The sequence below is a fragment of the Cynocephalus volans genome, chromosome 8 (assembly GCF_027409185.1).
Source record: "Cynocephalus volans isolate mCynVol1 chromosome 8, mCynVol1.pri, whole genome shotgun sequence".
NCBI classification, from domain to species: Eukaryota; Metazoa; Chordata; class Mammalia; order Dermoptera; family Cynocephalidae; genus Cynocephalus; species Cynocephalus volans.
In genome coordinates this window covers 65,154,854-65,182,486 of record NC_084467.1, presented here as the reverse complement: position 1 = coordinate 65,182,486, position 27,633 = coordinate 65,154,854, and the positions used below count along the sequence as shown (strand labels likewise).

The 27,633-nt window shown below is 36.0% G+C and overlaps 1 protein-coding gene across 1 annotated transcript; it reads right to left on the bottom strand.

The window, feature by feature from the left end:
- Window positions 1-4,643: 4,643 nt before the first annotated feature.
- On the bottom strand, window positions 4,644-26,951 carry LHX8 (LIM homeobox 8). The gene is made up of 8 exons (XM_063106578.1): window positions 26,868-26,951; window positions 26,339-26,500; window positions 22,506-22,627; window positions 20,267-20,487; window positions 19,644-19,747; window positions 14,932-15,027; window positions 8,617-8,800; window positions 4,644-4,720 (listed from the first exon to the last, which is right to left on the bottom strand). Exons 1-8 carry the CDS (start codon window positions 26,940-26,942, stop codon window positions 4,644-4,646), a joined length of 1,041 nt encoding a protein of 346 aa, XP_062962648.1. The 5' UTR covers window positions 26,943-26,951.
- Window positions 26,952-27,633: the final 682 nt, after the last annotated feature.

Here is a 27,633-nt window from a genome sequence, read left to right as displayed (position 1 = left end):
CTTCTTTCTTCCTCTGATACCCCCACCACACACACATGCACACACACACACGTATATGTACACAGTCCACCCCTAAACTCCACTCTTAGCCTATCAAGTTCAGATCCTTGGTAAATACTTGGTAAGTACTGTACTTGTTGACACTATTTAGAAAAGCAGGGGCTTTCCTACAGTGGTTTTCCCATCCTGTGGGCCTATGAAGTCCACCTTTTTCATTTTTCAGAATTTCTTACAAAACTCAACCAATTGGGACTCACTTATGAATTTAGTCTCCTGAGATCTCTATACATTTATAAAAATAAACAGGTGCTCTGGAGAACTCTTATATATTAAAACCAAAGGCCTAACTATGTTAAAGTTCTCTAAATTTGAATTCCCCCATCTGTTGAATGGGGATATGAGGATGTACAGAAAAGCACTTGAAAAGAGTTAAGGGCTAAGATACTGCTATCATCATCAATAAACCTAACAGAATGGTATAAAGTGTGCCACGTACTAAGGTAAATGAAACCTCAGCTGTCCAAATCCTAAAGAATGTTCACTTTTGCTAGATATGCAGAAAAACTAAAGGAAAAAAAGTCATGAAAGTGGCAGCTTATGTTTAATTTTGCCCCTTTTACAAGAACCTAGTTCTCAGAAATGCAAACTAAAATTTCATATCAGGTAACAAATGAAATATAAAGTTTTTAAAAAATTATCTTTTTGACTATAAAATTAGGAAAAAAGTAATTAAGATATTTACCACTGGTAGGCAGGATAGACAAGGGTCTGGAAATACTTCAAACACTGCTAGTGGGGATGTAATTTAGTGCAACGTTCTGGGGCAGTGAATGCATTTCAAGAATCTTAAAACTATGCGTGCACATACATTCCACTTCTAAGAATTCATATTAGGGAAATAAGGATGTGAATAAAAAGGTAGCTATGAAGATGCTCATCACAGTGTTGTTCAAAATAGAGAGTAAAGCACAGAGATTACGAGTGTGGTATCTGAAGTCACTGAATTGCTAGGTTCAAATCTTGTCTTTGTTACTTGTCACTGAGATACTGGACATATTAACTTTATTTACTTTTGGTGGCTGGCCAGTACAGGGATCTGAACCCTTGACCTTGGTGTTATCATTGCCATGCTCTACCAAGTGACCTAATCAGCCAGCCCTATATTCTTTTTAATTTCCACATTTGTAAAATAGAAATGATAATAGAACCTGTTTTGTGAGGTTGCTGTGAATGTTTAACAAAATATATCCAAGGCACTCAGAACATATTGAAAGTGCTCACAATGTTAGAGTATATTCATCACAATGAAAAATTAGATACAACCTACATATCCAACAAGTTATTTCATCCAAGCAATGTAATACTATATGTCTTAGTCCATTCAGGCTGCTTTAACAAAATATCTTAGACTGGGTAATTTGTAAACAATGGAAATTTATTGCTCACAGTTCTAGAGACTGGGAAGTCCAAGATCAAGGCACCAGCAGATTTGGTGTCTGGTGAGAGCTCATTCCTTGTATCTGGCACCTGCTATGTGTCCTCATATGGCAGAAGAGCAAAGGGACAAATAAGCTCCCTGAGGACTCTTTTATAAGGGCACTAATCCCATTCACAAAGACTTTGCCCTCATGACCTAGTCACCTCCCCAAAGCTCTACCTCTTAATACCATCACATTGCAGATATTTCAACATATTAATTTGGGTGTACACATTCAGATCACAGCACTATGTATCAATTAAAATGATGTTGTAGATGAATATTTGACTTGGAAAAATGTGTATTAAATGGGAAAAGCAAGCTATAGGACAGTATTTACTATGTGATTAGATGTTTATTAGACGTTATCCAGTACACCTGAACTTGTTTTAAATTCAAATCCATTTCTCTAAAAATTTAGTTGTATTTCAAAAAAGCAAAAATCAAATAGTACCAATTTCATTTCCATTACCTCCTGGGATGAGCACCATTTAGAATTTTTCCTGTCTAATATACTTTTGATGCTTAGTACATTGCACCCTAAATGACTTCTGTTCTAAATAAAATAGAAGCATTTCTTTTCCTAACTGGTAAAGTCCTCCATGCCATAACAAAAGTCCCAAGATCCCACCTACTCTCATAATGCTACTAAAGTAATTATATACATAATGTGCCAAGAAATACTACTGCTATCAACTTTCAAATGCTTGTAACAAATTTTAAAAGCATGAATTATGATTCTACCTAACAGTGTTTATCATGGGATACTCAACAGATGTACTTTTGATTTATAATAAGTAATGTGGAATTTTAACAGTGACATTTGTAAAATGTAAAATTACTGCTAAGTGTTAATGCAACCTTGTCTTACCAACAAGAATCACGTAAGGAGTATTCACTTAGTGTGACCTTAGTTTCAATGTTTGAATAGGATTCTTGATTTGCATTGCAAAAAACTTATCCTACCCTCTCACAACCCAAGAATCCCTTAACACCTAAGCAATAACTACTTGTTACCCAGGTCTTAGCTACTCCAACAATAAAAGGTTTTCTTCCTCTAATCCTCACAAAAAACTGTATGACCACCCCCAATTTCAAGCAAATAAGCATAGTACCCACATGCTTACACTGAATATTACTAGCCTGGAAATACTTCAGTTCTTTCCTAATTTTAAGTTTTAAATTAGGATCTCTGACTTCCACAAATAGAAATGAGAGCATGGCCATATGCCTGTTATCACATTTTTTAGTATTTTCATCTCTCTATTCATTATTAACCATTTTATATGCAAGATATATAAATCACATCAATTTCAATAGCTTTGAATCTCTGTTATGAAAGTTTTACTTCAACTTTGGGTATTCATCTTTGGAACTAAAAAGGGTAGTGATGTGGTTTGTAAAAACTGTACAGAGTCAGAGGGCAGTAAGCACAGGAAAAAAAGGGCAGAGAGAAAATGAATACTCACTACGAGGCACCTCCTAAACTAAAGGATGCCAATTAGATCCAGCTGGGAAATGTTATAAGCTGCTAACAGTGTAGAGCTTGGCTAGACTACAAGATCTTTCCTTGACATCTGATAAAGGTAAAGCTGACCTCACCACTTCATGCCTGTGACAGGTAGACAAAAACCCGGGGAGATTAACATCAATCTCATAACATCAGATAGAGTGACTTTTGGCTATGTTTTTTGTTTTTGGTCAAAGGAATTCTAAATGGAGTACCAGATTTTTTTTTAAAAAAAATTCTTTTTCCTTCTTTCTTCCATAGTGAAGCTTAGGTTTGTTGCCTCTGGTTTGAGGCAGATAGTAAGTTACTTATGTCCACATGATTGCTCTCTGGTTGCATATGTGATTACTAGAATAGAATTAAAAATACTTCAATATTACTTCCAGTCCTCAGCCAGATGTAAATCTCACAAAGACTTAAGATTTTCAAAATTTTTTCTCATTACCTTTTCTCCCCCACCCCCCCACTGGTATATGAAAGATAACTGAATACTGATTAAGTTCTTTAAATCTAAAAATTAGTGAGGGTGTACTATTCACTTTTGTAATTCAGAGACAAGTGTTTACTGTCACATAGGATAAAGTCCTGAGGTTTACATTTCAGCTGTCAGAATCACAATCCCTATAAGGTATTCACTAGGAAGAAAAAACAGAGTTCTTGCTCTAGAAACCTCCCTGATAAACTCCAAATGCTTATAGTTCTCCTTTTTCACCCATGAAGAAATAAATTCTTATGGCCATACTTTATTTCTGGCTTGGGACACCCCAAAGGTGATTGTGAAAAGTGTTCTGCCTTTTCTTTCATGTTAATTTTATTAGCTTGTCCAAAAGAGATTATCTGCCAAATTAGATATTTTCATGTTTTTTTGTTAAGTGCAATCATCTACAAATAAGTTTCCTATTCAAATGTACTAACAACACAGCTCAAAACAGTGACTTTTTAAAATAAAAAGTTGTTAGATTCTAAAGAGACTAATGTTAACTTACTGCTGAAAACACACAAAAAGGACAAATTGGTAGAAACTTTCACAAGAATGGAAAATGTTTAATAAACCTAAAATGGTGGGCTTATTAAACTATAGTGTTATTTACAGCCATAATTCAAACACAAACACAATGTGTTTGCATGGCATGCTACAACAGAAGCTTTATTCAGTTCATTCAGAAAACATTGGCAAAATAAATTTCAGTTGCAAATTCACAGATACAAGCTTCAAAGTATAAAGTTGTATATAACAAAAAATACAGATAATATTTATAACAATAACTTACAGATACAAACTAATGATAAACTACAATTTCACGAAAGATTGTAAACATTTTGTACACTTGTCAGTCCTTTCTTTTAGGCAAAGTGCTCTTTCGATGACAAATAAATTAACAGATACACACTAGAGTGAACTATCCCCAGACAATACAAAAAAAAAAAAAGGTTTTGATTTGTTTTTTTCTTGTAAACATAAGTTTTACAAAAAATGAAGAATCAATAAAAGTGTCTTGCAGGCCAACTAGAGATACATACCTGGGCAGCAAAGTGATGTTGGAAATGCTTTGGGTGTTAAATAAAAAATTAACAGTAATATCTTTTGAATGGTATTTTATACATAATAAATGACAAGTTTATATTTTAAATCATTTCTATCCCTGAAAAAAAGAATTAGGTATGACTTATTGGCAGTTGTGTCATTGAATGGGGTAACAAGGGCTGGAGTCCAAGAGTTGTTGGTGAATGAGCTACAAAATAGAAAGAAATTTGTGCATCAGTCTTGTGGGGTGAATAAAACTGATTTAAAAACAAACAAAAACAATCCAAAGCAATATGATTTCAACACTCACTATAGCTCACTATAATGAGTGTATAAGTTACACTCATTCCACTGACCTCAGCAGGTGTATTAACTTATTCAGCATAGTAAGAATAGAATCTGGGAGTGGTTGTATCCTCCTAAATCTTTACTGAGGGCCACAAACTTTTGCCACTTTAATGTCCTCCATCCATACCCTATTCACTGTACAGCACCCTGCAGCTAGAAAGACATGGGAGCATTGTCTGCAGATATAGTGATAGCTTTCACATGAAGGTGTCTGTGTAAGAATGATCTCCCTCCACCAAGTTCTTTTTATAAATGCTTAACTAGCCCCTCCCTAAATACACATCAATACACATTTGACTCAGGCAACACTCCAGGCTTTCATGTGAACACAAACAATTTTGATACTAGTGTAAGTAAATAGCAACACAGGCTCTTTTTAAAAATATATATATATATTTTATTTAAAACTTAAAATGAAGCTTCTGCTTTCAGCAAGGGCTATGTTGCTTCAAACCAAGCCTCCCTCTGAGAGCAACTAGGAAAGCTAGACAACATTTTTAAAAAATCTCCAGGAAGCCATCTGAAAGATATCAAAGTAGTGAGCATTTGCAAAATCAAGTCCCAGAGGGGAGGGAAGGAAAATGAGGTTGCTTTTCCCCCACAAGGATAGTGATAATTTTAAAACAAAAGGAATGTTTGGCAGGCTGAGAAGTTTAGAAGATCTTTCAGAAGTTAGACTTTGGGTGGTTGGGGAACAAAAATTACAGATAAGGGCCCACCGAAGAGGAGAAATCTTGGTTAAAAACACCACCACCACCACCACCACATTTTCATTTGGGATCCCCAAGGGTTAAATCCAAGGAGTAGGGAAACAAAAATATACCAGCCCTCATGAAGACTGATACATAATTGGATTAAGTTCATCTTCCTCCTAGCATAACTCCCTGCCATTGGTAAAATTAAATCCTCTTTGTGGAAGATATCACCTAGAACTAAATTAAATTAGTTTTAATTTTTCATATCCAACATCTGACATGCCATAAAAAAAATGAGGCAAATTAAAAGATGTGACTGAAAACAAAGAGGAGAAAACAGTGAAACAGAACAGACCCACAAAAGATCCAGATATTGGAGTAACCAGACATGACTTTTAGTATAGCTATGGTTTCAGCATAGAAATGAAGATTTTAAAACTGGAAAACACAATAACAAATTAAGAAATTAATGGATAAGTTTTATAGGATTATTAGATACAGAAAAAATTAGTTAACTAAAATATAGGTCAGAAGAAATATCTAGAATGAATGAAGCATGTAAGGTCAAAAGGCTGGATAATATGAAAAATTTTTTTCAAAGCAGCAGAAACAATATTTGAAGAGACAAAAGCTGAGGATTTTCCATAATGAAAGACACCAAACTACATATTCAAGAGCACACCTAGGCACATTATAATAAGACATTTTAAAACCAAACACAAAGAGAAAAGTTGGGGGGAAGAAGTCATTCACTTTCAAAGAAGCAAGAAGATCAACAGCTGACTTCAACAAGAAATGTTGCCAGGTCTATTAGCTATCCATACATGAAGCAACAGAAACAATGGAAGTCAGGAGACAAAGTAATCACATGTTCAAAGTGACGAAAGAAAGTAACTGTCACTCTAGATTTCTACACACAGAGAAAATACCATGTACAACTGCATCAAAAGAAATACTTAGGAATAAATTTAACAAAAGATGTGGGAGACTGCTAAACATAAAACTCTAAAATATAAAAGAGAATTTAAAGATGACCTAAATAAATGAAAAGACATACTAAAGTTCATGGTATGAAAGAAAATATTAAGATGGTAGTGTCCTAAAATTGGTCTGTACATTTACTGTAATAAATTGTATCAAAATATTGTTTTCCCTTTTTTGGGTGGAAATTGACAAGCTGGTAAAATTTATGAAAATACAAATGGTTAAGTATAGGCAATACTAACTTGAATAACAACAAGGTAAGAAGACATACTACTGAATATCAAGACTAATAGACTCAGCATAATTAATATGGTTAGCTGCTAATATAAATAAATAGATTGATAAAACAGAATAGAGGGTACAGAAATTGACACATACAATATGTGCACACTTGACATGACAATGTGGCTCTGCAGAGGAGCTGGGAAATTTGCATTTTCATCACTATAACAGAAAATCCTATCTCACACCACACACAAAATTCAATTCCAGATGCACCATAAATCTAAATGTCAAGGGTAAAACAAAGTTTCTAGAAGATAAAATAGGAATCATTATCTTTAAGTAAGAACAATTTCTTGAACGGGTCACCAAAAAAGCACTGCCGGTGAAGGAAAAAGAAAACTGATGAAATGAACTACATTAAAATTAGGAACTTTCACTCAAAAAAACATTCCATTAAGAGAGTAGAAAAAGGCAAGCCACTGAGAAGATATTTTCAACACATATCATTATCAAAAAGCTTCATATGCAGATTACATCAAGAACTAAAATCAATAAAAGACAAGCCAATAGACCAACAGGCAAAAAACATGTACAGGCTCTTACAAAAGAGGATATACAAACGCCCAATTTTTATATGCTCAATCTCATCAGTCATGAGGGAAAAGCAAATTAAAATAATGAGTTAGAGGTACACAATCATTAAATTGGCTAAAACTAGGAAGTTATACCATACCAAGTGTTGGCGAGGACATGGAACACCTTGAATACTCACATGTTGCTGGTCAAAGTGTGAACTGGTTCAACCACTAAACTGTTTGGCAAAACTGACTAAAGCTATAGCCTATGACCCTATGTTCCACTCCCAGGTATATATAAAACTGTGAGTTAATATATGCCAATAGGCATGTACAATAAGGTCCATAGCAGCATGTCCAGAAAAGCTCAAACTGGAAAAATGCAAATGTCTATCAACCATGAAATGGATAAATTATGGTATATTCCCATATTACAATAAAACAAATCTCTGATTCCTGCAACAATACAGATGAATCTCAAATAATAAAATTGAAAGAAGTGAGAGATACAAGAATACATTCTCCATGGTTCAATTTACACAAAGCTCAAAAATAAGGCAGAACTAAAACATGGTTTTAGAAGTCAGGGCTAAGTTGTTTGGAAGAAAAGGATAATAATTGGTTGGAGATATAAGAGAGGCTTCTGGGAGGCTAATTATGTTATACTACTTCATCTGGGTAGAATTTATACAGATATGTTCACTTTATTAAGTTCATCAAGCTGCATACTTATTATGTGTGCACTTTTCTATATGTATAATCTGCTTCAATAAAGAATTTTCTTTAACAAAACTTCGTAAATATCAGGGCTGGCTGCTTAGCTCAGTTGGTTAGAGCGTGGTGCAGATAACACCAAGCTCAAGCGTTCAATTCCTGTACCCTCCAGCACCAAAAAACAAACAAAAACAATGACAACAAAAACTTAGTAAACCCCAATCTAAGGATCTGTGTGTGAATACTTTCTGTTTATAGGGAAATAAATTATTTAAATATTTATCATCAGGCGAAAACCAAAACATTTTTTTGTAAGTAAAAATCAAGCACTCAGTCATTATTATGAATATTTGTATTTAGTTGTAAAGTGGTGTTAAACTTTTTCCTTAAAATGTAATCAGAAATAAGAATACATAGTTTTGCTCACTACTGCACCCTCCACAATATTTTTCAGCTACTACTGAAGTAATATTTCAAAATGTGAGTCAAATCAATAACCTAATATTAGAAGTTACCAGTTACTGATTGCTTGGTAGATAATTGTTAAATGTTGGTGTACCTACCATCCATATAACTATGCAGCGCAGTTAACATCGTCCCATCCTGGGGCACGTAGGCCGAATAAGCCATTTCTTCTAACATAGGTGGAGACAGCCTGGAGGGTGGGACTGCTGTGACTGGGGCAGAGGAGGAGTGATTAGGACTGACATGTTTCTTGTGGCGTGCTCTACAATTCTGAAACCACACCTGATGGGGAGAAAGGCAAGGGAACTAGGTCACACCTCAGTTTCTGAGTACATTACCAACTCGATTTAAAAATGAATGCAATCTCAATCACTCTACCACACAAGCACAGTACAATTGAAAATAACCTTTTTAAAAAGTTCTGTAGAGAGAAGAAAAACATTTTAGCCCAAATAACAATGGTCATTGATCTTGCTCAGATAATAGCTCTCTAGCGATTTACTTAAAAGCCCAATTCTATACTAAACCAGTGTCTTCCATAAAAAAAAAATGGGGGTAGGGGGGGATAAGGGCTCAAGAATTCCAGAGAAGTCTCCTTGGCTTTACTACAGGCATTTGGAATAAAAAGAAAAACAGAAGAAGCCCTTTTAGTCAGAACATTAAATACGTACACACCTAAATGTATGCTTAGACACCTGCTAGACTTATGTCAAATCCTTGCTCAAATGACTAAAATCCCTGCTGAGAACTTAAAGCTTTCTACAAACCTCTTGATTCAGTTATTCCAGTCACATTTTAACCTGCTGAGTTCAATTCCTCTTAGTAAGTGCATGTAGGCTATTCCCCAAGAAGCATGTTAAGGTCATGTAATAACAAAAAACTCATAATATTTAAGTAGAATTAAATACAAACACCTATTGGTGAAAGAGTTCACCAAATGTAAAGTGCTAACCACCCTCTTGTCCACTCTGTTGCAGAAATAAAGAAAGCAAATTGAGGGCAAGCACGACTTTACATCCAGGTAAGGGTAAGGCAAATTGGACTGCCCAGAATGCTTCCAGTAACTAACCTGCCTAAACCTGCCTGTGTTTGAATTCTCTGCCATGAGACAAAACTTGACCATAGAGTGTTCCTTGATAAAAATATTATATCACTTATTTTCCATCACTCCAAATGATTCTGTCCTTTAGAAGAAAGAGAAGTGAAGGGATAAAAACATTAAGGGAATTAGGACAAGAACATTTTGAGATCAGGGGAGAGGGGAAAGGTCAGGGACATAAGTCTCTGTTAAAGGCTGATGGGTGGTAACTTGATGGCACAAAGGAATCAGGGCTGACTAATGGGGAACAGAAAGAAGCTGCAAAGAATTTATAAGATAAAGTTGGCCTGAGTTCAGCAACACACCCTGCCCCCGGGACTCAAAAATAGAGCTGGCAAAGTATAAACTCAAGTGATTAAAACTAAATGAATAAAAATTAACAATTTAATGGGTTATTCAGCCCTGATCAGGTGGCTGAAAGGTAGCACCTAAGGAATGTTCAAAAATATCTTTTTTATATATAAATTATATATTGGATGGAACCTACTCCATTCAACCTACTCCACTGTTTGTAAAAAACAAAACAAAAAAACCCCAAAAATACCATTCAGACTCTGCATATAAATACTAAGATGTGACATAAAGAGCAGAATAACTACTTTCATACTCATTCAAATAGCTTCTTGGAAAGATCATCTACAAGTAATCATGCAGAGAGAGGTTTGCAAACACAAGATGTCATGTACTTGCACAGCAAAATATAGCTGAGGATTCCACATATTAGAAAACAAATTTTAAGGGCTGGCTGGTTAGCTCAGTTGATTAGAGCGTGGCCTTGTAACACTAAGGTCAAGGGTTTGGTTCCCTATATCAGCCAGTAGCGCCCATTCCCTGCCCCCCCGCAAAAAGAAAAGAACTTGACATAAATACTATTCAGCTTCAGAATTCAAATACAAGTCCTCTTAGCTCCCCTCCCTGACTTAAAGTTTTCTCCTTAACTTTGCAAACCTTCGACAGGAGTTAAAATTTTCTCTGAGTAGCATACTTTAAAATTTTTGAGTTCTAAATTATGAATTACATAAGCTGAAAGCAGGTCATGTAGACATATTGGAAATGAAAAAAAACCAAACATAAAATGAAACCTTTGGAAAGTCCAGACAAAAAGCCAAATAAAAATTTAGTGCATAAAAAAATAGAATTTTAAAATATTGGGAAAGCATGGCTTACTGATTTAGGGAAAACTGGTTAATCATTGGAGAGAAAAAAATTAGAGAAATCCCCACCTCATTGGAATCAATCCAGACAAATTAAAGTTTAGGTGTAAATAATTAAAACCGTAAATGTTTAAGTAACAAAAGCCAATATTGACATGTTATTTAGACAGAGAAGCATAACGAAGGCCAAAATTAGCAAAAGATTGAGATACCTGAATACATAAAAATATGAAAGTTCTATGTGGAAAAAATAAATGAAAAGGAAATTGATGAACCATAAAAATTTGATAGATAGGATTAATAAAATCCATGAAGATAGAAAAGAAATAACCCAACAGAAAAGTGGGCTACAAACATACAGTTTTTTAAATTATAAAATAAGCAAACATATTCAAGTTAGTTGATTATAAAAGAAAGAAATAAACACAATAAGATTTTCTTTTCTGACTACCAAATTGGAAAGGATGTAAAAGAATGACAGTATTCAGGATTCTTGAGTTGAAGAAAAAAGAACTCCTGCATGTACCTACTGGCAGAACAAATTGGTATAAACTTTCTAGAAGGCAATTTTTGTATAAAGGCCCTAAAAATGTTTTATCTTTTGATTCAACAGTCTCGTTTCCAGAAATCTATGCTAAGGAAACTATTGAACTAGCATGATAGATACGTTGCTCATGGCCTTGTTTCTATAACAGTGAAAAATTGCAAACTAAATAACTTGCTAATCTCAATATATGCACCCATATAGAAATAATGTAAATCTTGGGCCGAGCCCGTGGCGCACTCGGTAGAGTGCTGCGCTGGGAGCGCCGCGACGCTCCCGCCGCGGGTTCGGATCCTATATAGGAATGACCGGTGCACTCACTGGCTGAGTGCCGGTCACAAAAAAACGACAAAAAAAAAAAAAAAAAAAAAAAGAAATAATGTAAATCTTAATATTGAAGGGTATTCCCAGCATACTGACTGGAAAAAATAGCAATGTTTTACTTTGTTTCTGTAAAACATACAACTCATAATTCTTAAAGGACATGTGATCAATTATTTTATTTGGATGCAGAGTATTAAAGAAAGGTAAAATCACCCATCTTTTCTTTGACTTCAGTACAATGAAAATCTGTTCTGTTACAAATGTCTCACTAAGCAGACTTGCAGCTAATAAAAATGAGACTTTCCACTGTTTCCACCTAATCTTTGGGTGACCTAGTTTGCATATCAGAATTGAGGCCTAATAATCAAAACTCTTCTCTTTAACCTTTCTGAACTGTTGTGCCTACACTAGGAAGGAGGTTAGGGGAAAGAGGTTATGATTACTATATGAAATCCCAGTAATTAATTCTTCAAAAATACTATGAAGGGCTATATATTTAAATTACATACACATATGTGCATATATATGAATAATATACATTTGTATGCTAGTACTCCTTTGTCATCAAAAATATTTAACATTTATTTACTTATTCAGAAAAGCATTTTTTTTTATTGGTTATGCAGAAGAATGAAACTAGATATGCACCTCTCGCCATATACTAAAATCAACTCAAAATGGATTAAAGACTTAAGTATATAACCTGAAACTGTAAAATTACTAAGGGAAAATATAGGTGAAACACTTCAGGAACTAGGTCTGAGCACAGACCTTATGAACATGAGCCCGAAAGCATAAACCACAAAAGAAAAAATAAACAAATGGGACTACATCAAATTAAAAAGCTTCTGCACGGCAAAGGAAACCATCAACAGAGTGAAACAACAACCTACAGAGTGGGAGAAAATTTTTGCCAACTATACATCCAACAAGGGATTAATATCTATAATATACAAGGTCCTCAAGCAATAACACAGTAAAAAATGAATAATCCAATTAAAAAATATTTAATATTTAATCTTCACATATCAAAAGCCAACATCCAAAAATATATTCTCCAAGTTTTACTGCTTGGGATCAAGTTAACCTGCTCATAATACTAGTGACCTAAATACCTGGAAATTACATGACAGATGTCTGTTTGGGGTCCTTACTCCTTCAAATAATAAGAAAAGCTCTAAGAAACCCCTCCATTCTCCTTTGTTTCCAACTTCAAAATAGTCTAAAATGTAGTAGTCATGGATCTGACTTACGTACAGCCATCACTGCCATGAATGTACACAGGCTTATATTTGAAGGAACCCTCAGCCCATTGAATCTGAACTACCTCACCAATGAGACTCCACTTCCAGGCACAGGAAACTCACTATCTTCAATGGTAGTCCATGCCATTTTTGTAGCTTTTCATACTGAGAAAGTTCATTGAATGAACACCAGTGCCTTTTCCTATGTTCCCTTGCAGGATAGCCTTTTGCACATATGTAAAAACACCTACTCGGTATATACAATTCCTTTCCTAACCATGTCCTGGCCTTACCTCTGGATAAATATCCCTATTCCTTTAATAATAGGACGTGATTTCTAGATCTTTCATGACCTTAGTAGTCTTTCTTTAAAGGCAGCACTCTTTTTAGATTGGTTCCTTCTTAGTCCCTTTCTAAAATTTTGCCCTCTGAAATAAACACAATACCCTGGACATCCGGAAAGTGCTGAGCTGAGCTGGTGGGACTGGCCTCCTAAGAGAGCCTCATTACACTTCAGTCAACCAAAACCACTGGGAGCTTAGGACTCAGGAGAAGCTGCAGTACCATCAGGCTTTTCGCATCAGCTTCTTTGTGTAGATGACTGGTTAATAATGAACTACTTCAAGCTTAAAGAATAAACACCTGGGTGTCAACCGCCCAACTTAAGAAACAAAATATATGTACACTGAAGAAATTTACCTTTTTCCCCCACTGAATTTTATCTTGCTTGTTATGATTACTTTCATTCCTTAAACTTTTTTTGAACCTTGATCATTATTTAAAATTATTTTCCACTTCCCTGGTCTCTTCATAACATCTTGACACAGCTGGCCACCTCCTTCTTGAATCCACCCCAGTTCTTTGGGCTCCATGCTGCTTCTTCACCAGATTCCTTCCTTGAATCTAGCTTTGACTATGTCCCACTCAAATAGAACCTCTTACCTTGCTTTCTTCCCGAAATCCATTCTTCACTTTTTGCACTCTATGATCTCTCTCTAAAAGATCTTACCCAAATTTCATAGCATTGGATCTCTTTGCTTGAGTCCTTCCAAATACCCGTTTACATATTCAACTACCACTATCACTGCATGATGAATGCTAAAAGGATTTCATTCTCCTCCCAACCACCAATCCAGCTTTCTTCTGACTTTATTTCTGCCAATGGCATCATTCCTATGGATACTTTGACTATGAATCTGAGTCATCTTTGACCCCTCTCTGTTTTCCCTTTACAGTCTCCAGGTCCTTTTCTGGTCTGTCTAGCAACCGGTACCTGCCATCAGTGTGCAGTCCATAAAGTGTTTCTGGAATGATTTCTAGGTCTACCACCCCACTTAAGTCTCAAGAAATCAGGACTTTGGTGAGCATCCTTACTAAGCTGTGTACTTCTATCTAGCCTTTCCCAACTCCAATTCTTCCTATGTACTGTCACTAGCCTTTTCTTCCTAAAATCACATCATGGCTTTCTTCTGCTTAGGAGAGAACTCTGCATTCATAGGCCTCTCTGACTTCAACTCCAACAATTTCATTTCCCACGCTTTCCAAACATAAATTCTACATTCCCAACAAATTTGCTGTAACTCATCTCTCCCTACCTTTGTTCACACCACACCCTCTTCCTGGATCTTTAGCGAAGGCCATCAACACCCCCCTACACACACACACGCACACGCACACGCACACACACACACCCCAACACCTCCTACACACTCTCATACACACACTCGCTCTCTCTAGTAGGAAAAAAAAAAAAAGCACTGATCTCTGAACCAGATTTAGCTTGGAACTGCACTTGTCTTTTTTTAGCCTGAGGATCTTAGAGTTGCTGTGAGTATTAAATGAAGTAAGATGTGCAAGGAGTCATTTGACAAATTGCAGCCTAGCCCAAGCAAGCCAATTCTCAGGTTTTTAAAAACCAATTTAGAGTGTGAAGAGACCTAAAATGAGAAGCTAATGTTTTGACATTTCTTCACAAAAAACAATGTACACTCATAAAGATCCAGAATTTAAACTTTGAATAACTCTTGATTGACCTTTAAAATAATCACCTGTATCACACGTCTGCTCAAGCCTGTCCTTTCTGCCAGTTTTTGGAGGGTCTGTGCATCTGGGTTGTTGTCCTGAGCAAATTGTGCTTGCATAACCTGTTTTATAAAAAATACAGGTAGTAAATAGCTAAAGATAAGCAGCTCAGTGGTTCTGTATTTTCATAACAGGAGAAATAAGACATGCACAAGAAAATGGGCACTTGTATTTTATTACTTACAAATATAGAAAAGTATGTGTAAATGAAATAGAGTGCCTACTTTATAAATTTACATGCAAGTTGCTATGCTGAAATCTTTTTTAAAAATCCATTTCAACATAAATCTTTGCCTCTCAACTATGCCATTAAAAATAAGCTCACCTTTTCCTTTCTTCCATTCTTATAACACACAAATGAAATATATAAATAGTATGAGTCTTATCTATTATTTTTTCCATTTTTGCTAAAATTGCCAGCATTAGAATATTTAATGAAATACAAAAATTATATCACATTTATCTCCAGTCTCTACTGATCAGGTTCAAGGTCCCTAGTACAATTTCATTGGTCTGCGTACACAGCTCAACTGATGGATTCCACTTAATTGTAATGACTCCATAATTTTTCTGAGTACTTGCTCTATTTAAAAGAATATCTGGGATCTTAAAAAGAGACACCCATCAGCCCCCTGAATAAGAATTTACCAAGGTCTAAATATCTATATACTGAAAAAGCTCACAGGTGATTCTGATGTGAACCTTTGGATTGGAACCATTGTGCCACATGCTATACATACAAACTACTATACATAAACTGTCCCTGGTCTTAATTTTCTGGGAGAAAGATACAGACATGTTAGTAACTACCTACAACAAAAGGTAAAGGGAGAAGAGTAGGGGAGGAGAGGCAGTACCAGAATAAAAGCACAAGCCAAGGGCTTTGGATTCTTTCAGGAAAGGAATCATTATGGGAATGAAATGAGATACTTAAATTTTATTACTAAAAGTCAATCAATGCAGGGAAGTAGTAAAAAACATAAAGTTTGTATTATAAAGAATGAGGGAGGGCAGTTGGGCATCCAACATGACTGTACTTGTTGTTCAGAGGCATGGGATGTGGGTAACCAACCTACTTAAAGACCTAGAGCACTGCTGGTCTCTACACCCTTTCCAACAGGCAAAACTCACTGCATTCTCCACTATGGTCCTCATATAATACTGTCTTCTGCCACTGCACTTGTCACAGGGTGGCTAAATAATTCATTTGCAAGTTTACTCTCCGTAGCAGAAAGTGAGTTCCTTGAGGGGAAGGGGGATGTCTTATTCTTCATACACCTAGGGGTTAAGCTCCCTTCCTGTCACATAATATGCTCTTAAGGAAACTTGACAATGTGAGGAAAATCTGAAAAAAGTGTAGAGAAAAAGGCCAATGTCGTTCCAGGAAACATTATGAAATTTACAAATTATATTTTCAGTTAAGTTCTCTCTGATTAGTGACTCTTAGAATTAAACATTCCTGGCTTCCCATCTGGCTATGTTATATTGACATACTCACTGTAAACAGAACATAGATTTTTACTTTTAAAAATGGACAAAACTGGCTTAAAAGTTTATAATCTCACTCAGTTCACTTCATTCTTCCTTTCCTACTCCAAATGTGTTATTTAATATCTTCCAGTGCAAACAGAGTTGTGTTTATAAGTAGTTGAACATGTAACATCCCAAAGAAAACAGAATATGCAAATAATGCCTTTGTTTCTTAATTTTCAAAATAGAAAAACTTGTAGTGTCATTATCGGTCATTTATAGAACAAAAACAGCATGCTTTTCACAAATGCATTTCAGATTCACAAATTTAATAAGGGATTTCTCATCAAGGAATAAAGCAAAACTGATAATTTAGAATCGGAATATTCTAAAGGAAAAGATGTGTTCATCGATCTTTAATAGTATCAGTATTTAGTCCCACCAAAAAAAAAAAAAAAAGAAAGAAAGTGACCCTTTTTTAAAAATTTAATTTCACTATTCTCCAGTTACTAATACTGCTGAAATCCAGCTCACTCCTTTTCCAAGCTCCTCTAACATGGTCAAGGAGTGAGCCTCTGTAGACAGTCATCATTTTAAGGCCAGGAAATCTACCAGAAATGTCAGGAGTCTGCAGAGTAGCAGCTGACCAACGTGATCTGAAAACAGATTAAAGTAGGAGCTAACTTTGGCATGTTTAATATTAATAATCATTGAGCAAGTACTCCTAATTGTAAAAACCAAACCATAATATTGCCAGAAACTTCTAAAATATAGTTCCTAAAAATGGGACAATATTTGAAATATATTTACTAACACATCCTCTGGGTCTTAATTTTTTCTTCCCATAAGCTTCTAAAGAAGAATTTCTGAAAATCATCTTACATATTCCTTTAACTCTCCTCTGTCTAAAGCAGGCACTACATGGATAATCTTGACTTACTCACTGGTCACCTATAATATTTTATTATTTTGCTGAATTCAAGCACTATGTGAATATATTCAGCTTTCTGAAAGGTAGGACAATTTGACAATGAGTATATATTCCCTGATTTATTATATGGTCTGGCGAAAATAAGTGATTAAAGGTTTTTTAAAAAAACTTTACATGTATCCCAGATTCCTAAATTATAAAGAACCACTTGAGGTCAAGGATTGTATTTCATCTGTTTTAGCCATCTCTGGCATAAGATAAATGTTACTAAATATTGAATAAATAAAGACATGCTTTGAAAGCGTATCGCTGATACTTTCATTTTTTAAAACCTATGATTCTGATACACATTTTTAAAAACATGATTCAGATCACATTTTCATACAGTAATGCATAGATTAAATATTTTATGTGCCTTTGCAATTTAAAACTGTAAGGCAATCTACAACATTCAGAATTTCACTCTTTTGTTTTAGCTGCTGCCACTGCCATTAAGCGGAATTTTGCTAAGGCATAGTTCAACTCATGATCTCCTGGGAGGCCAAGCAAAATGCAAAGACCAGAGGTTTGGGGAGCAGGGTACAAATCTCCCTTCTGCCATTCCTTGATGGTCTGCCTTGAGAGGAATTCCTGCATCTCTTGGATGAGGCAACCTACATCAAGGAATTATTGTTAAGAGTTAAAGGAGATAATGTAGACAAAATGCCTGGCACAGGTCTTGGCACACAAAGATCTCCACAAATAATATTCCCATTTTGTTTAATTAGTATCTATAATTATCTTTCTATAGGATATTGTATATCTACCTACAGTGATTTCAAATTTTAACAACTATAGTTTTAGTAATAAATTTTTACATCAAATTAAAGTTATCAATCTTGTCATTATTAAAATTATAACCAGTGCTTCATGGAAACAGCCTGTTTCAAAAACAGAATATATTTATACTAGAGATTTTATTTTAACCCAGACACCTTACTGCAACTAGGTGTTTTTCCAGGTTTCCCACAAGTACTCACATCCTCTACCTTAGGGCATTGTGTGATCTTCATTACAACCCAGTGAAGCACCCAGAAAAGCAAGGTTCAAAACAGAGATATTTCTTTCAATTGCCTAATCTTTCATTTATTACTTATTGACCATGTGCTTTATGCCTAAATTAAGAAATCCAATACAATCATCTATTTGGATAATTTTTCAGAATGGGTCTAGGTTTTAATGCTAGAGTGCTTTCCAATGCCAAGTTCCCTTGGAATGTTTGTGTCACATCAAGGTATCTTTCTTAATCATTCTCAAAAATTTTTGGACCACTTTTATTGTATCCATCTTAACTACTGGCAGGTCTTAGAAATATTCCCCCCCCCAAAAAAATCACTTTCATTTGTTAACATTGCATAAATGTCCTTTAAATTCTGAACTAAAATGGACACTATGTGTAAAGCACCCAGCAGTACATGGTAGGTGCATAATAAATGTTACTTTACCTTAACAGAAAACAAATACCTCAGCCACATTAATCTTTTAGAAAACATGATTTTGTTATGTGAAAAAATGCCAGAAAGAAATGTATATGTGTAGACTTAAACATAAAGGAAGGAGTAATTATTTTCTTGATAATTTGTATAAATCATGCTTACAACAATTACATTTAGGTCAACTTAACTGAAAATAATCCCTCCTTTTTTAGGGGACATAACCTTTAGCATCAAATTATAGAATTACTCCCTCCACCCGCTTTAAAACAAGAAAAGGTCCACTCGATTGTAGTCAATCAGCAGATTCTTGTTTACATTAAGGTATTTCCAATTATGTCCTACTCAAAAACATACAATATTGTCTACCAAAAGGCTCATTATGGTTTGTTAAAGATAAACACATTAGTGTCCCATATATCCACATACTGTATATGTCTCTTTCTGTTAAGAGTCTCAAAATATTTTGTCTTCCATTGCAATTATATATAGTAATATAAATGCCTGGGTTAGATTGATGTTATCAGGAAATTAGGACAGATCAACATTTTGTCTCTACTCTGATGTTGATACCAATGCTTGAATGACTAGTTAATATCACATCATGATGCTGGAAATACTGCTAAACATTTAGGGCAATAAGTATGTTTTTTATACATTCACCAAGTTAGTTTTCACAAAAAGCATAGGCCAATTTTTAAAAAAATATATATAAATGCTCTTAGGCAGCATGGAGATTGTTTATTTCCTTTTTTTTCTTTGGCAGAGAGAGGCTTCAAAAGTCATAAATTAATTTCATATCTACCTGGAGTTGATCTGCTGTAAAGCTGGTCCGAGCTCTTTTTGCTGGTTTTGGATGATTAACATCTTGCTCTGTGAGGAGGGCGCCTTCCACACTAATCCCATTACCTGCATTTAAAAAACATACTATACATGTTGGTAACTCAAATGGATCCACCCATCTTGCAATAATAGGTTTCTTGCATCTCTCGGCTTATTGTGAAACTGTATACATTTTCTAGATTGCAAAACCCCTTGAGTTAAGTTTTAAAACACCCTATAAATATATTGTACAAGCAATATTCCATTTATAGGCTTGTATATTTAGTCAAACGTGCAAAAAGAAGTGCACATCTAAGGCCCATCCTTAGAAAGGCAAATACAGGGAAACAACTATTTACAAAAAGAATAGCAGAACCTTAACTCAAGGCTGCTGCCTGAGAATATGGCACAAAGCTAACACATACACCATGGCTTTCCCTATAAATAAACAGACGGAGACTGTCACTAACGGTAGAGTGCTTAATGAGTTTTACTACAATTACACTTTGCACAAAATAATGAATTAAGATGACCTTAGTAAAAATCATGTTCATCCCTGTATTCACTGCCCCCAAAGTCTCAAAAGTACTTTAAGTACATATTTACCATTTTCCACTTCTCTTTTTAAATTATCCAGCATGCAGTCATAATGCACTCTGCAGAGGACTTTTTCTTCCACCAAAGCAAACTCCTCTCCTGTGGAAAGTTGCCTTTTGCAAGAGAAGCAGGCAAAGCACGCTAAGTGATAGACATTCCCCTTGGCCCTCCGGACCCAGTCAGTAGAATGGATGTGCCTTCCACAACGAGAGCAGCGAGTTCCATACCTTCTACAGAAAACAGAAGGGCATGAGGTGAAGATTTTAATGCATGGTGAGCTATTCATCAGTCTAAGGTTAAACTAACACATTATGTTACTCCACTGGAATAATTTAAGTATTTAAATATTTCAAAAACAAATCAATTATTTTTCTAAAAGTCAATATAGTAAGGAATCAAGACTTGAGATGGTCACAATTCAAACCCGTTTATAAAAATAAAGACTTCCCATTGTTCCTTGTAAAGAAGATTGAATTTTTCTTTTAAAATAAATGAGAAATGAGTTTCTATATCCCTCTTGTATCAAATATGAATGCATTTATATATTTAGGTAGAGACTCAAGAAAGAAACGTACACTCTCCAGACTGAAAACCTACACCAACTGAAGATATAAGTAATGACTTCTTAAAACCAAGTTGAGGTTATTAGAAAATGCTTTAAATATTTTTTAAAATGTTAAAACTCTTAAAATGAAAATGATCAAAGAATGTGTAGAACAGAAATTTTTTACCCTGGTGGGTGAGGAAGGAAAACTCAGAAATGTTTCCCTTGGAGAAAAAGCTATTACATTGCTATGCACAGGAGAGAGAAAATATTATCTAGAACGTTCAGAGACATATCTGGACATTTAATGCAGTTCAACCTTCACAAAATGCCAAAGCTAGATGTAAATATTTTTCTTCTTCCAGTCTAAATGACAGGACACTGTTTGCCACATCTCCTGCGACAATCACGGTAATGTCCTGGCATGCCCAGATCACACTAGATTAGCATATGTGTCTATGCCTATTCATCAAGAGATACATCTTTAGAGGTATTGCCAGCTTGATTTTTAAAGTTACTCTCGAAAACTAAATCCTAAAAATAAAGTTCAGAACATAATAAAATATGAAGTATTAAAAAAATCCTAAAGAACTAGACTTTCAGTAAATCTTTAAAACTAAATCTTTCAAAGAGTCTTGAGTTACCATAAAAATTAAGATTAGCATATCCTAAGTAAAAGAGAAAGCACATTGTTACTATTGTTGAAGAAATAGAAAGGAAGCTGAATGAGAAATGTACATTTTTGGTAATTATAAAATTCTGTGATTTTATAAAATAAAGGTCTCTGGATTTCATGAAGTGCTTTAAATGACCCAGAAATTTTATTCAAATCTATCACTAAACTCTCTGAAAACACTTTTTGAAATGGATTATAAACATAATTACTATTACAAATTTCATTGTATAGTTTTAATTTCCTAGTTTCACAATGAACATTTTTTCTTCATTTAGAAATGTAAATAAAGAAAAAAGTATGATAATTTTTAAAGTCATACTTAAGAATGATTTTCAATTTTTGGACAGCTGCTCATAAAGAACTGAATCATATTCTAGAAGAAACCTCACATTTAAACAATTATAAAGAGACTATGCAGAGTAAATGTTACATTTAATATCTTATGCAAATATAATCTTTAAAGACCAAAAAGACAAAAGAAATAAGATTTTTAGGCAAAGTAATTAGATTTAGTATACTTATGATATTGGAATTGTCAATTCTTCAGAATAATATGGTTTAGAACAGTCTCCAAACTCCTGACATCTTATAGGTGTATGCTAAGGGTCATTCTATGGTAAATTGGCAAAAGCTTACCAAAACCTTGATTTATTTTCCCCCATAATGATTTTATTTCATCTTCCCAAACAAAGGGCTTTGTCACAATAAGTCATCTTGTATTTCATACTTTATACCTATGCTCGGCAAAAAAAGTTCCTTGTTTTCAATACCTAAAACTTTTAAAGTGGAAGTATTATTTACAATTAACTTTTATATACTGAATCCCTAAATGAGGCAAACACACTTATTTTGTTTTAATATTCATTATACCTCAAAAATATGAAAGCATTCTCATTCTGAAATCTACTACATAAGAAAAACTGGGCTTCAATAAATAAAACTGGACAAGAAAAAGCTTATCGCAAAATTCTTTTGCATAGTAATTTCTTGAAGTGTCTATTTTATTAAGAAAAATCTTCATAGTGTACCTGAAATAATCAAGTTTGCAGAAAATGTCTTTGTCTTTAATATAACAGCTGGTGTGCCTTCCTAAGGAGGTTCTGCAGACGCTGCAGGAGAGACACCGGACATGCCAGCACAGGTCATTCACCTGTGAAGGGAAGAGGGGCAGGGTGAGGCACCATTCTAATACCACACTAAGGACAGTATTCACTGGTTTTGTGTATGAGATAATTTAAAAAGCTGACCCCTTAATATTTTAATACACCTTCTGAATGTTTTCATCCAAGGGGTGTCATTTATATAAATATGCATCTGGATATATTCTCTTTTAATTATAACCAGAAAATCATAATGGTATATGCCTCATTTTGTGTTTATCTTTTCTTTTTTTTTAATTCCTTGGGAAAATTCAAGTTTTGTTTTGTTTTGTTTTTTTTCTTTTTTTCTTAAATTGAACCTCTATAAACACAAGGGAAATTTTGGTCACTTTAAAGTCCTACATACAGGTTTTTTGTTTGTTTTCTTTTACCAAATTCTTCCCATGGTGAAACCTGTTATAGAAATCAAGACACACAACTTCTCAGCTTACTTTTTGGTCAAACAATTATAAATTGTACACCCATTACATAGAGCAATAAAGAAACTGAAAAAGTAGCTTTGTAAGATATTTTTCCTTATAAAGAAACTAGGTAATCCATTTCCCTTACAAAACATAAATTGCTAAGGTAGATTCAAATGTTGACACAGCTACAAAAACACTAGAATCAAAGAATAAAGTACTGATACACCTACTTAATGATTTGACTACTGGAGAAAAAAAAATCAATCTGATTATAAATAGTTCTAAAAAGGCACCCAAGCATTGCTTTCTGTTTATACTTCAAGTAGTAAGGCATAAAATGGTGTTTAATAAAGCACAGCACTTTATACTTAAGTAGGAACGTGAAATATTGTCATTTCAGGAAACAAATTATAATTACTCTGACCTTAAACTGTTGCCATCATACTATAAGCACCACAACTTTAGCTTTCGAGAATGAGGATATATATTGGTCTGCAATGTAGGCTCCTAAAGTTTGCTCTTCTTAAATGGATACAAGGACTAGGTTTATGCATAATTAAATTTCATGTAAAAGAACAGCAATATGCATCAACACTAGTTACACTCTACAAATGGATCTAATGACTAAAATAGGAAAGTAAATGACTGAGAGATATGGTTTTTGCTACACTATTTCATAATAAACACTATCCAGTGATTCTATCAGATTAGAACTACTGTTGAACATGTTATTCTGTGAAATGAAATATAAAAGGTACTTCAAAGCTGATAGAAAATGTTTTACTAGCTTCTAATTATACTTATGTGCCTCATTCCAAAGCATTAATGAGAGTCTCATTTTTGATGAAATTTAAAAATTTTAAGTTTTGGTCTTTTTACAAAAGAACTACATGCTAACAATTAAAAAAAAACATTGAAAACAGCAAAGAAATAATAGAAAAAATTTGAGGAAACAAAAAATATTAACAATGGTGAATACCGTACTGGAAATAAAGATGTATTTTCTTTACTTTTTTCCCTAAAATGGATCCAACTAGTATAACGTTTAGAAATACAGGCTTCCTTTAGGATTCTACTGTTTAGAGCCTTTGGTATTTCAATCTTACCTCTGGTTTTCTTTTTTTTTTTTTTTTCCCAAAGCAAGGCTCTAGGCAAAGCCATGGCCTCCCTCTCTCTCCTAAATGGCTGGTTTGCCACCTTTCCCCAAAATTTACGTTCTCCCCCAAAATACTCCTTAATTTTCCATTTCTTTGCCAGCGAGTAAAGCAAGGTGAAGAGAGAAGATTCAAGAGACTATAAACCTTCCCTGATGGCTGGTATTGATCCCCAGTCTGTTTGAATATATGCCTGAACATATGGTTAGAACCAAGCAAGAAAACTACCCAAATGACAGGACACCGAAGCATTAGATGGGGCAATACATCTCACTTCCCTCATCCTTTCCATTTTAACTTCATTTAACTTGCCTGTTGAGCTGTTTTTCTATTTTAGCTATACACTCAAATGCTATTTCTTTACTAGGCCTAACTATTTTTCTTACCAGTGACTCAAATTGAATTCAAACTTATCTGAAAGAATAAGTACTCAAAATGGAAAATAAAAAGTTAAGAACTCAGAGTTTTTAATATAATGATATAGTACCAAACTTCAGTTAGAGCTAATGTACACGAATTGGTAATATGTAGAAGACTTCATTGGGATGACTCCTGTTTTTTATATAACTCACTTAGACAACTTAGATATTTTATGTACTACAAAGACATAATATATAAACACATTTTAATTTATACAAGATTACCACTAGAAACTATTTCAGAGGATATGTTGTGTCACTTCCCCATAACATTTTTTCTATATCTTCTATGCTATGAAGTTAGACTTTATAAATCTATTCAGAAACATTCTTAAAGATTAAGCTAATTATCGAGAGGGTTCATTGAAAAGTAAGCAGCTATTTTTGATCCCAAAGAGCATTTTGAAATATCCAAAAGACTCAGGTTTAGCAATATTGAAAATGGAATCTTAAGAATGCAGATTTAAAGAGAAAGCCATGTTAATTTACCAGCTTTAAGAATCAACCACCAAGTAAAATTAACTTAGTCATTTTTTAGTGTTTTCACCAAAACTTCTTTTGGTGCTTTATCCGGGTTGTATCCATAGGGTATCATTCCCATTTTACAGAAGCAGCAGCTTCGTATGTTGAGGTAGAAACTTAAAGAAACCCACTAACTCCCTTTTTGAACTTATACTCTCCATGATTCTTTTTAAAACCTAAGCAGAGTGGAGAGGGAATAGAAAGTGAACTGGTTTGCTACTAATTCATTGTAGGAGAGTCCATTATTTTAAATAGTGTTTTAAAAAAGCTATTGAAGCTGAAAACCCATGGTATTAGGATTACAACACATGGGACCATGATCCTGCCTACAATGACATGGAAAACTGTGGCCTGCCAGAATTTCTACTCCAAAATTCTCTCACAATATTCTAAGAGAAAAGTGAAACAAATTAAGACAGTCAACTCTCAAAGCAGTACTTAATGCACTTCATCCCAGGCATTGATGCGTTCGTTTGTGTGTGTGACTTTAAATAAATTTCCATTTTTTTCCCCAAGCACTGGAAAGTACAAGCACTGGGTGGCCTTAAAGTATTAAGCCTTCATAAGAGCAGGAAGGTATATGAAGCGGTTTTTATTTAAATGCACCTATGAACTTTTACTTTGGAAAAGCCTCAGATAACTGCAAATAAGAATAAGACTGTACGTGTGTGTGTGTAATTATTATTTTAATTGGTCCAGAAAAGATCCTTTATGGCACTTTACAGTGGCTGTCCCCAAAAGAGACGTTGGGAAGGAGAATCAGTTGACATACACCGACCTGGAATTCTTCTAAGCAGACAGGAGCGTGGCGTTAATGGAGTGGAGGGACCAGTCAGTTTGGAGGGGACAAAGATTTTTAAGAAAGTAATAACCCAGGGCTCGGTAAAAACCGCTCGGGCAGGTTTCTGTTACAGAGCGGGTAAGAGTTTCTCTACTTCCCTTCCTCTACAAGTCTGTGACTGAATCCAGTACATCCACCCGGGGGAATGGCATTCTAGACCACGATGTGTCACACATACCCTGTTCTGCGAGAATACTGGAGATTCTAAGATTTCTTTCCACACTTTGTCCCACCTCATGAGTTGCCCTAGACTGGGCTGGTTTACTGAGAAAGCCTACAACCTCGATCGAGAACGTGGGTGGAAGAGAGTGAGGGAAACTTTTCTCCTTTCCCAGAGTTCGCGCCCGCGGCCCCGTCCTACCTTGAGAAGGTATTTGTCCACGATCTCCAGGCCGCAGCTGTTGCACACACACTTGCCAGGGGGGCAGCCGGAACCCGAGGCCATGGACCGGGGCGACGACGAGGGGGACAGCGGGGCCGAAGAGGAGCACGAGTCCTCGTCCCCCGCTCCCTCGGGGCTCACCTGCAGGAAGCCGCGAGGCGCAGGCGATTCTAGACCCCTCCTCCCCTTCGCATCCCACCTCCCCACAGGGACGCCCCCGTCGCCTCCCCTCCCTTCCCTCAGGATTCCCCCCCCCGCCCCCCCGCTCCGTGAGGTCTCGCTTCTCGCCCTTTCCGGCGAGTCCAAGCTCTGGCCACGCACCCGGCACCCGCCGGGGCTGCCGAACCTGACCTCCAGGAACCCGGGAACCTTGCGGCCCTGACCGCTACACCGGCCAGCTAAGTTTCCCACTCCGCCCCGCCTTCCACCCGCTCCCGGAGGAGCCAGTTGGACCCGGGAAGAAGCGCGGGGACAGCGGCCCCCAGTCCTGAGCCGCCTCCCCACTCACCAGTCCCTCTTCCCCCGGGCCTTTTCGAGTCCTCCCGGCCGCCAGGGCTGCTGTCCGCCCGCAGTCCTCCGACATGAGCCCCGCGCACTGCGGGATAGCAGTGGGGAAAGTGGGGGAGAAACAGAGATTACAAGTTCAGAGCGTGCACGCGCGGCCCGGAGCCTCGACACGGGGTGGGGGTGGGGGTGGGGGAGAGCGCATGAAGGCCCCCGGCGCGCGGGGCAGCGCGTGCGGCGCTCACGGCGCCTGAGCCCGGGCTCCGCGGGCGGGAGGGCGCGCAGCCTCCGTCGCCCGCTGCCACCCGAGCGCCGAGGGCTCGGCCGGCGCGCTGCTGCGCTCCGGGTCTCCAGCGCTCACCGGAGCACGTCGGTTCCCCGCCCCCCACGCCGGGGATAACTAGTTAATAACAATCGTCCCCGCACAAAGCGTTTTCTTTCTAGACGTCAATCACCGCGAAGCCGGGAACACCGGGCTAACGGGGGTGCGGGGCGGGGGGAGGTGGAGTGGGAAAGAAGAAAAGAGAATTGAGGAGGGGGTGGGGAAAGAAACTTGATTTCTTTAATAACCTCAATTAAAAGAGCAAGACACATATATATTTTTTAAAGGGGGCTTTTTGAATAGGATAACCCAAAAGGTGAAGAGGTTTAATAGGATACTTGAAAGCTAATTACAGCAGGATTTAAGAAGCCTGGTGTTTGTTCCGATGACAATTTGAATGAAAATGCTTCAGATTAAACCGAGCCAGCAGCTCTTTCGTAAACTTACA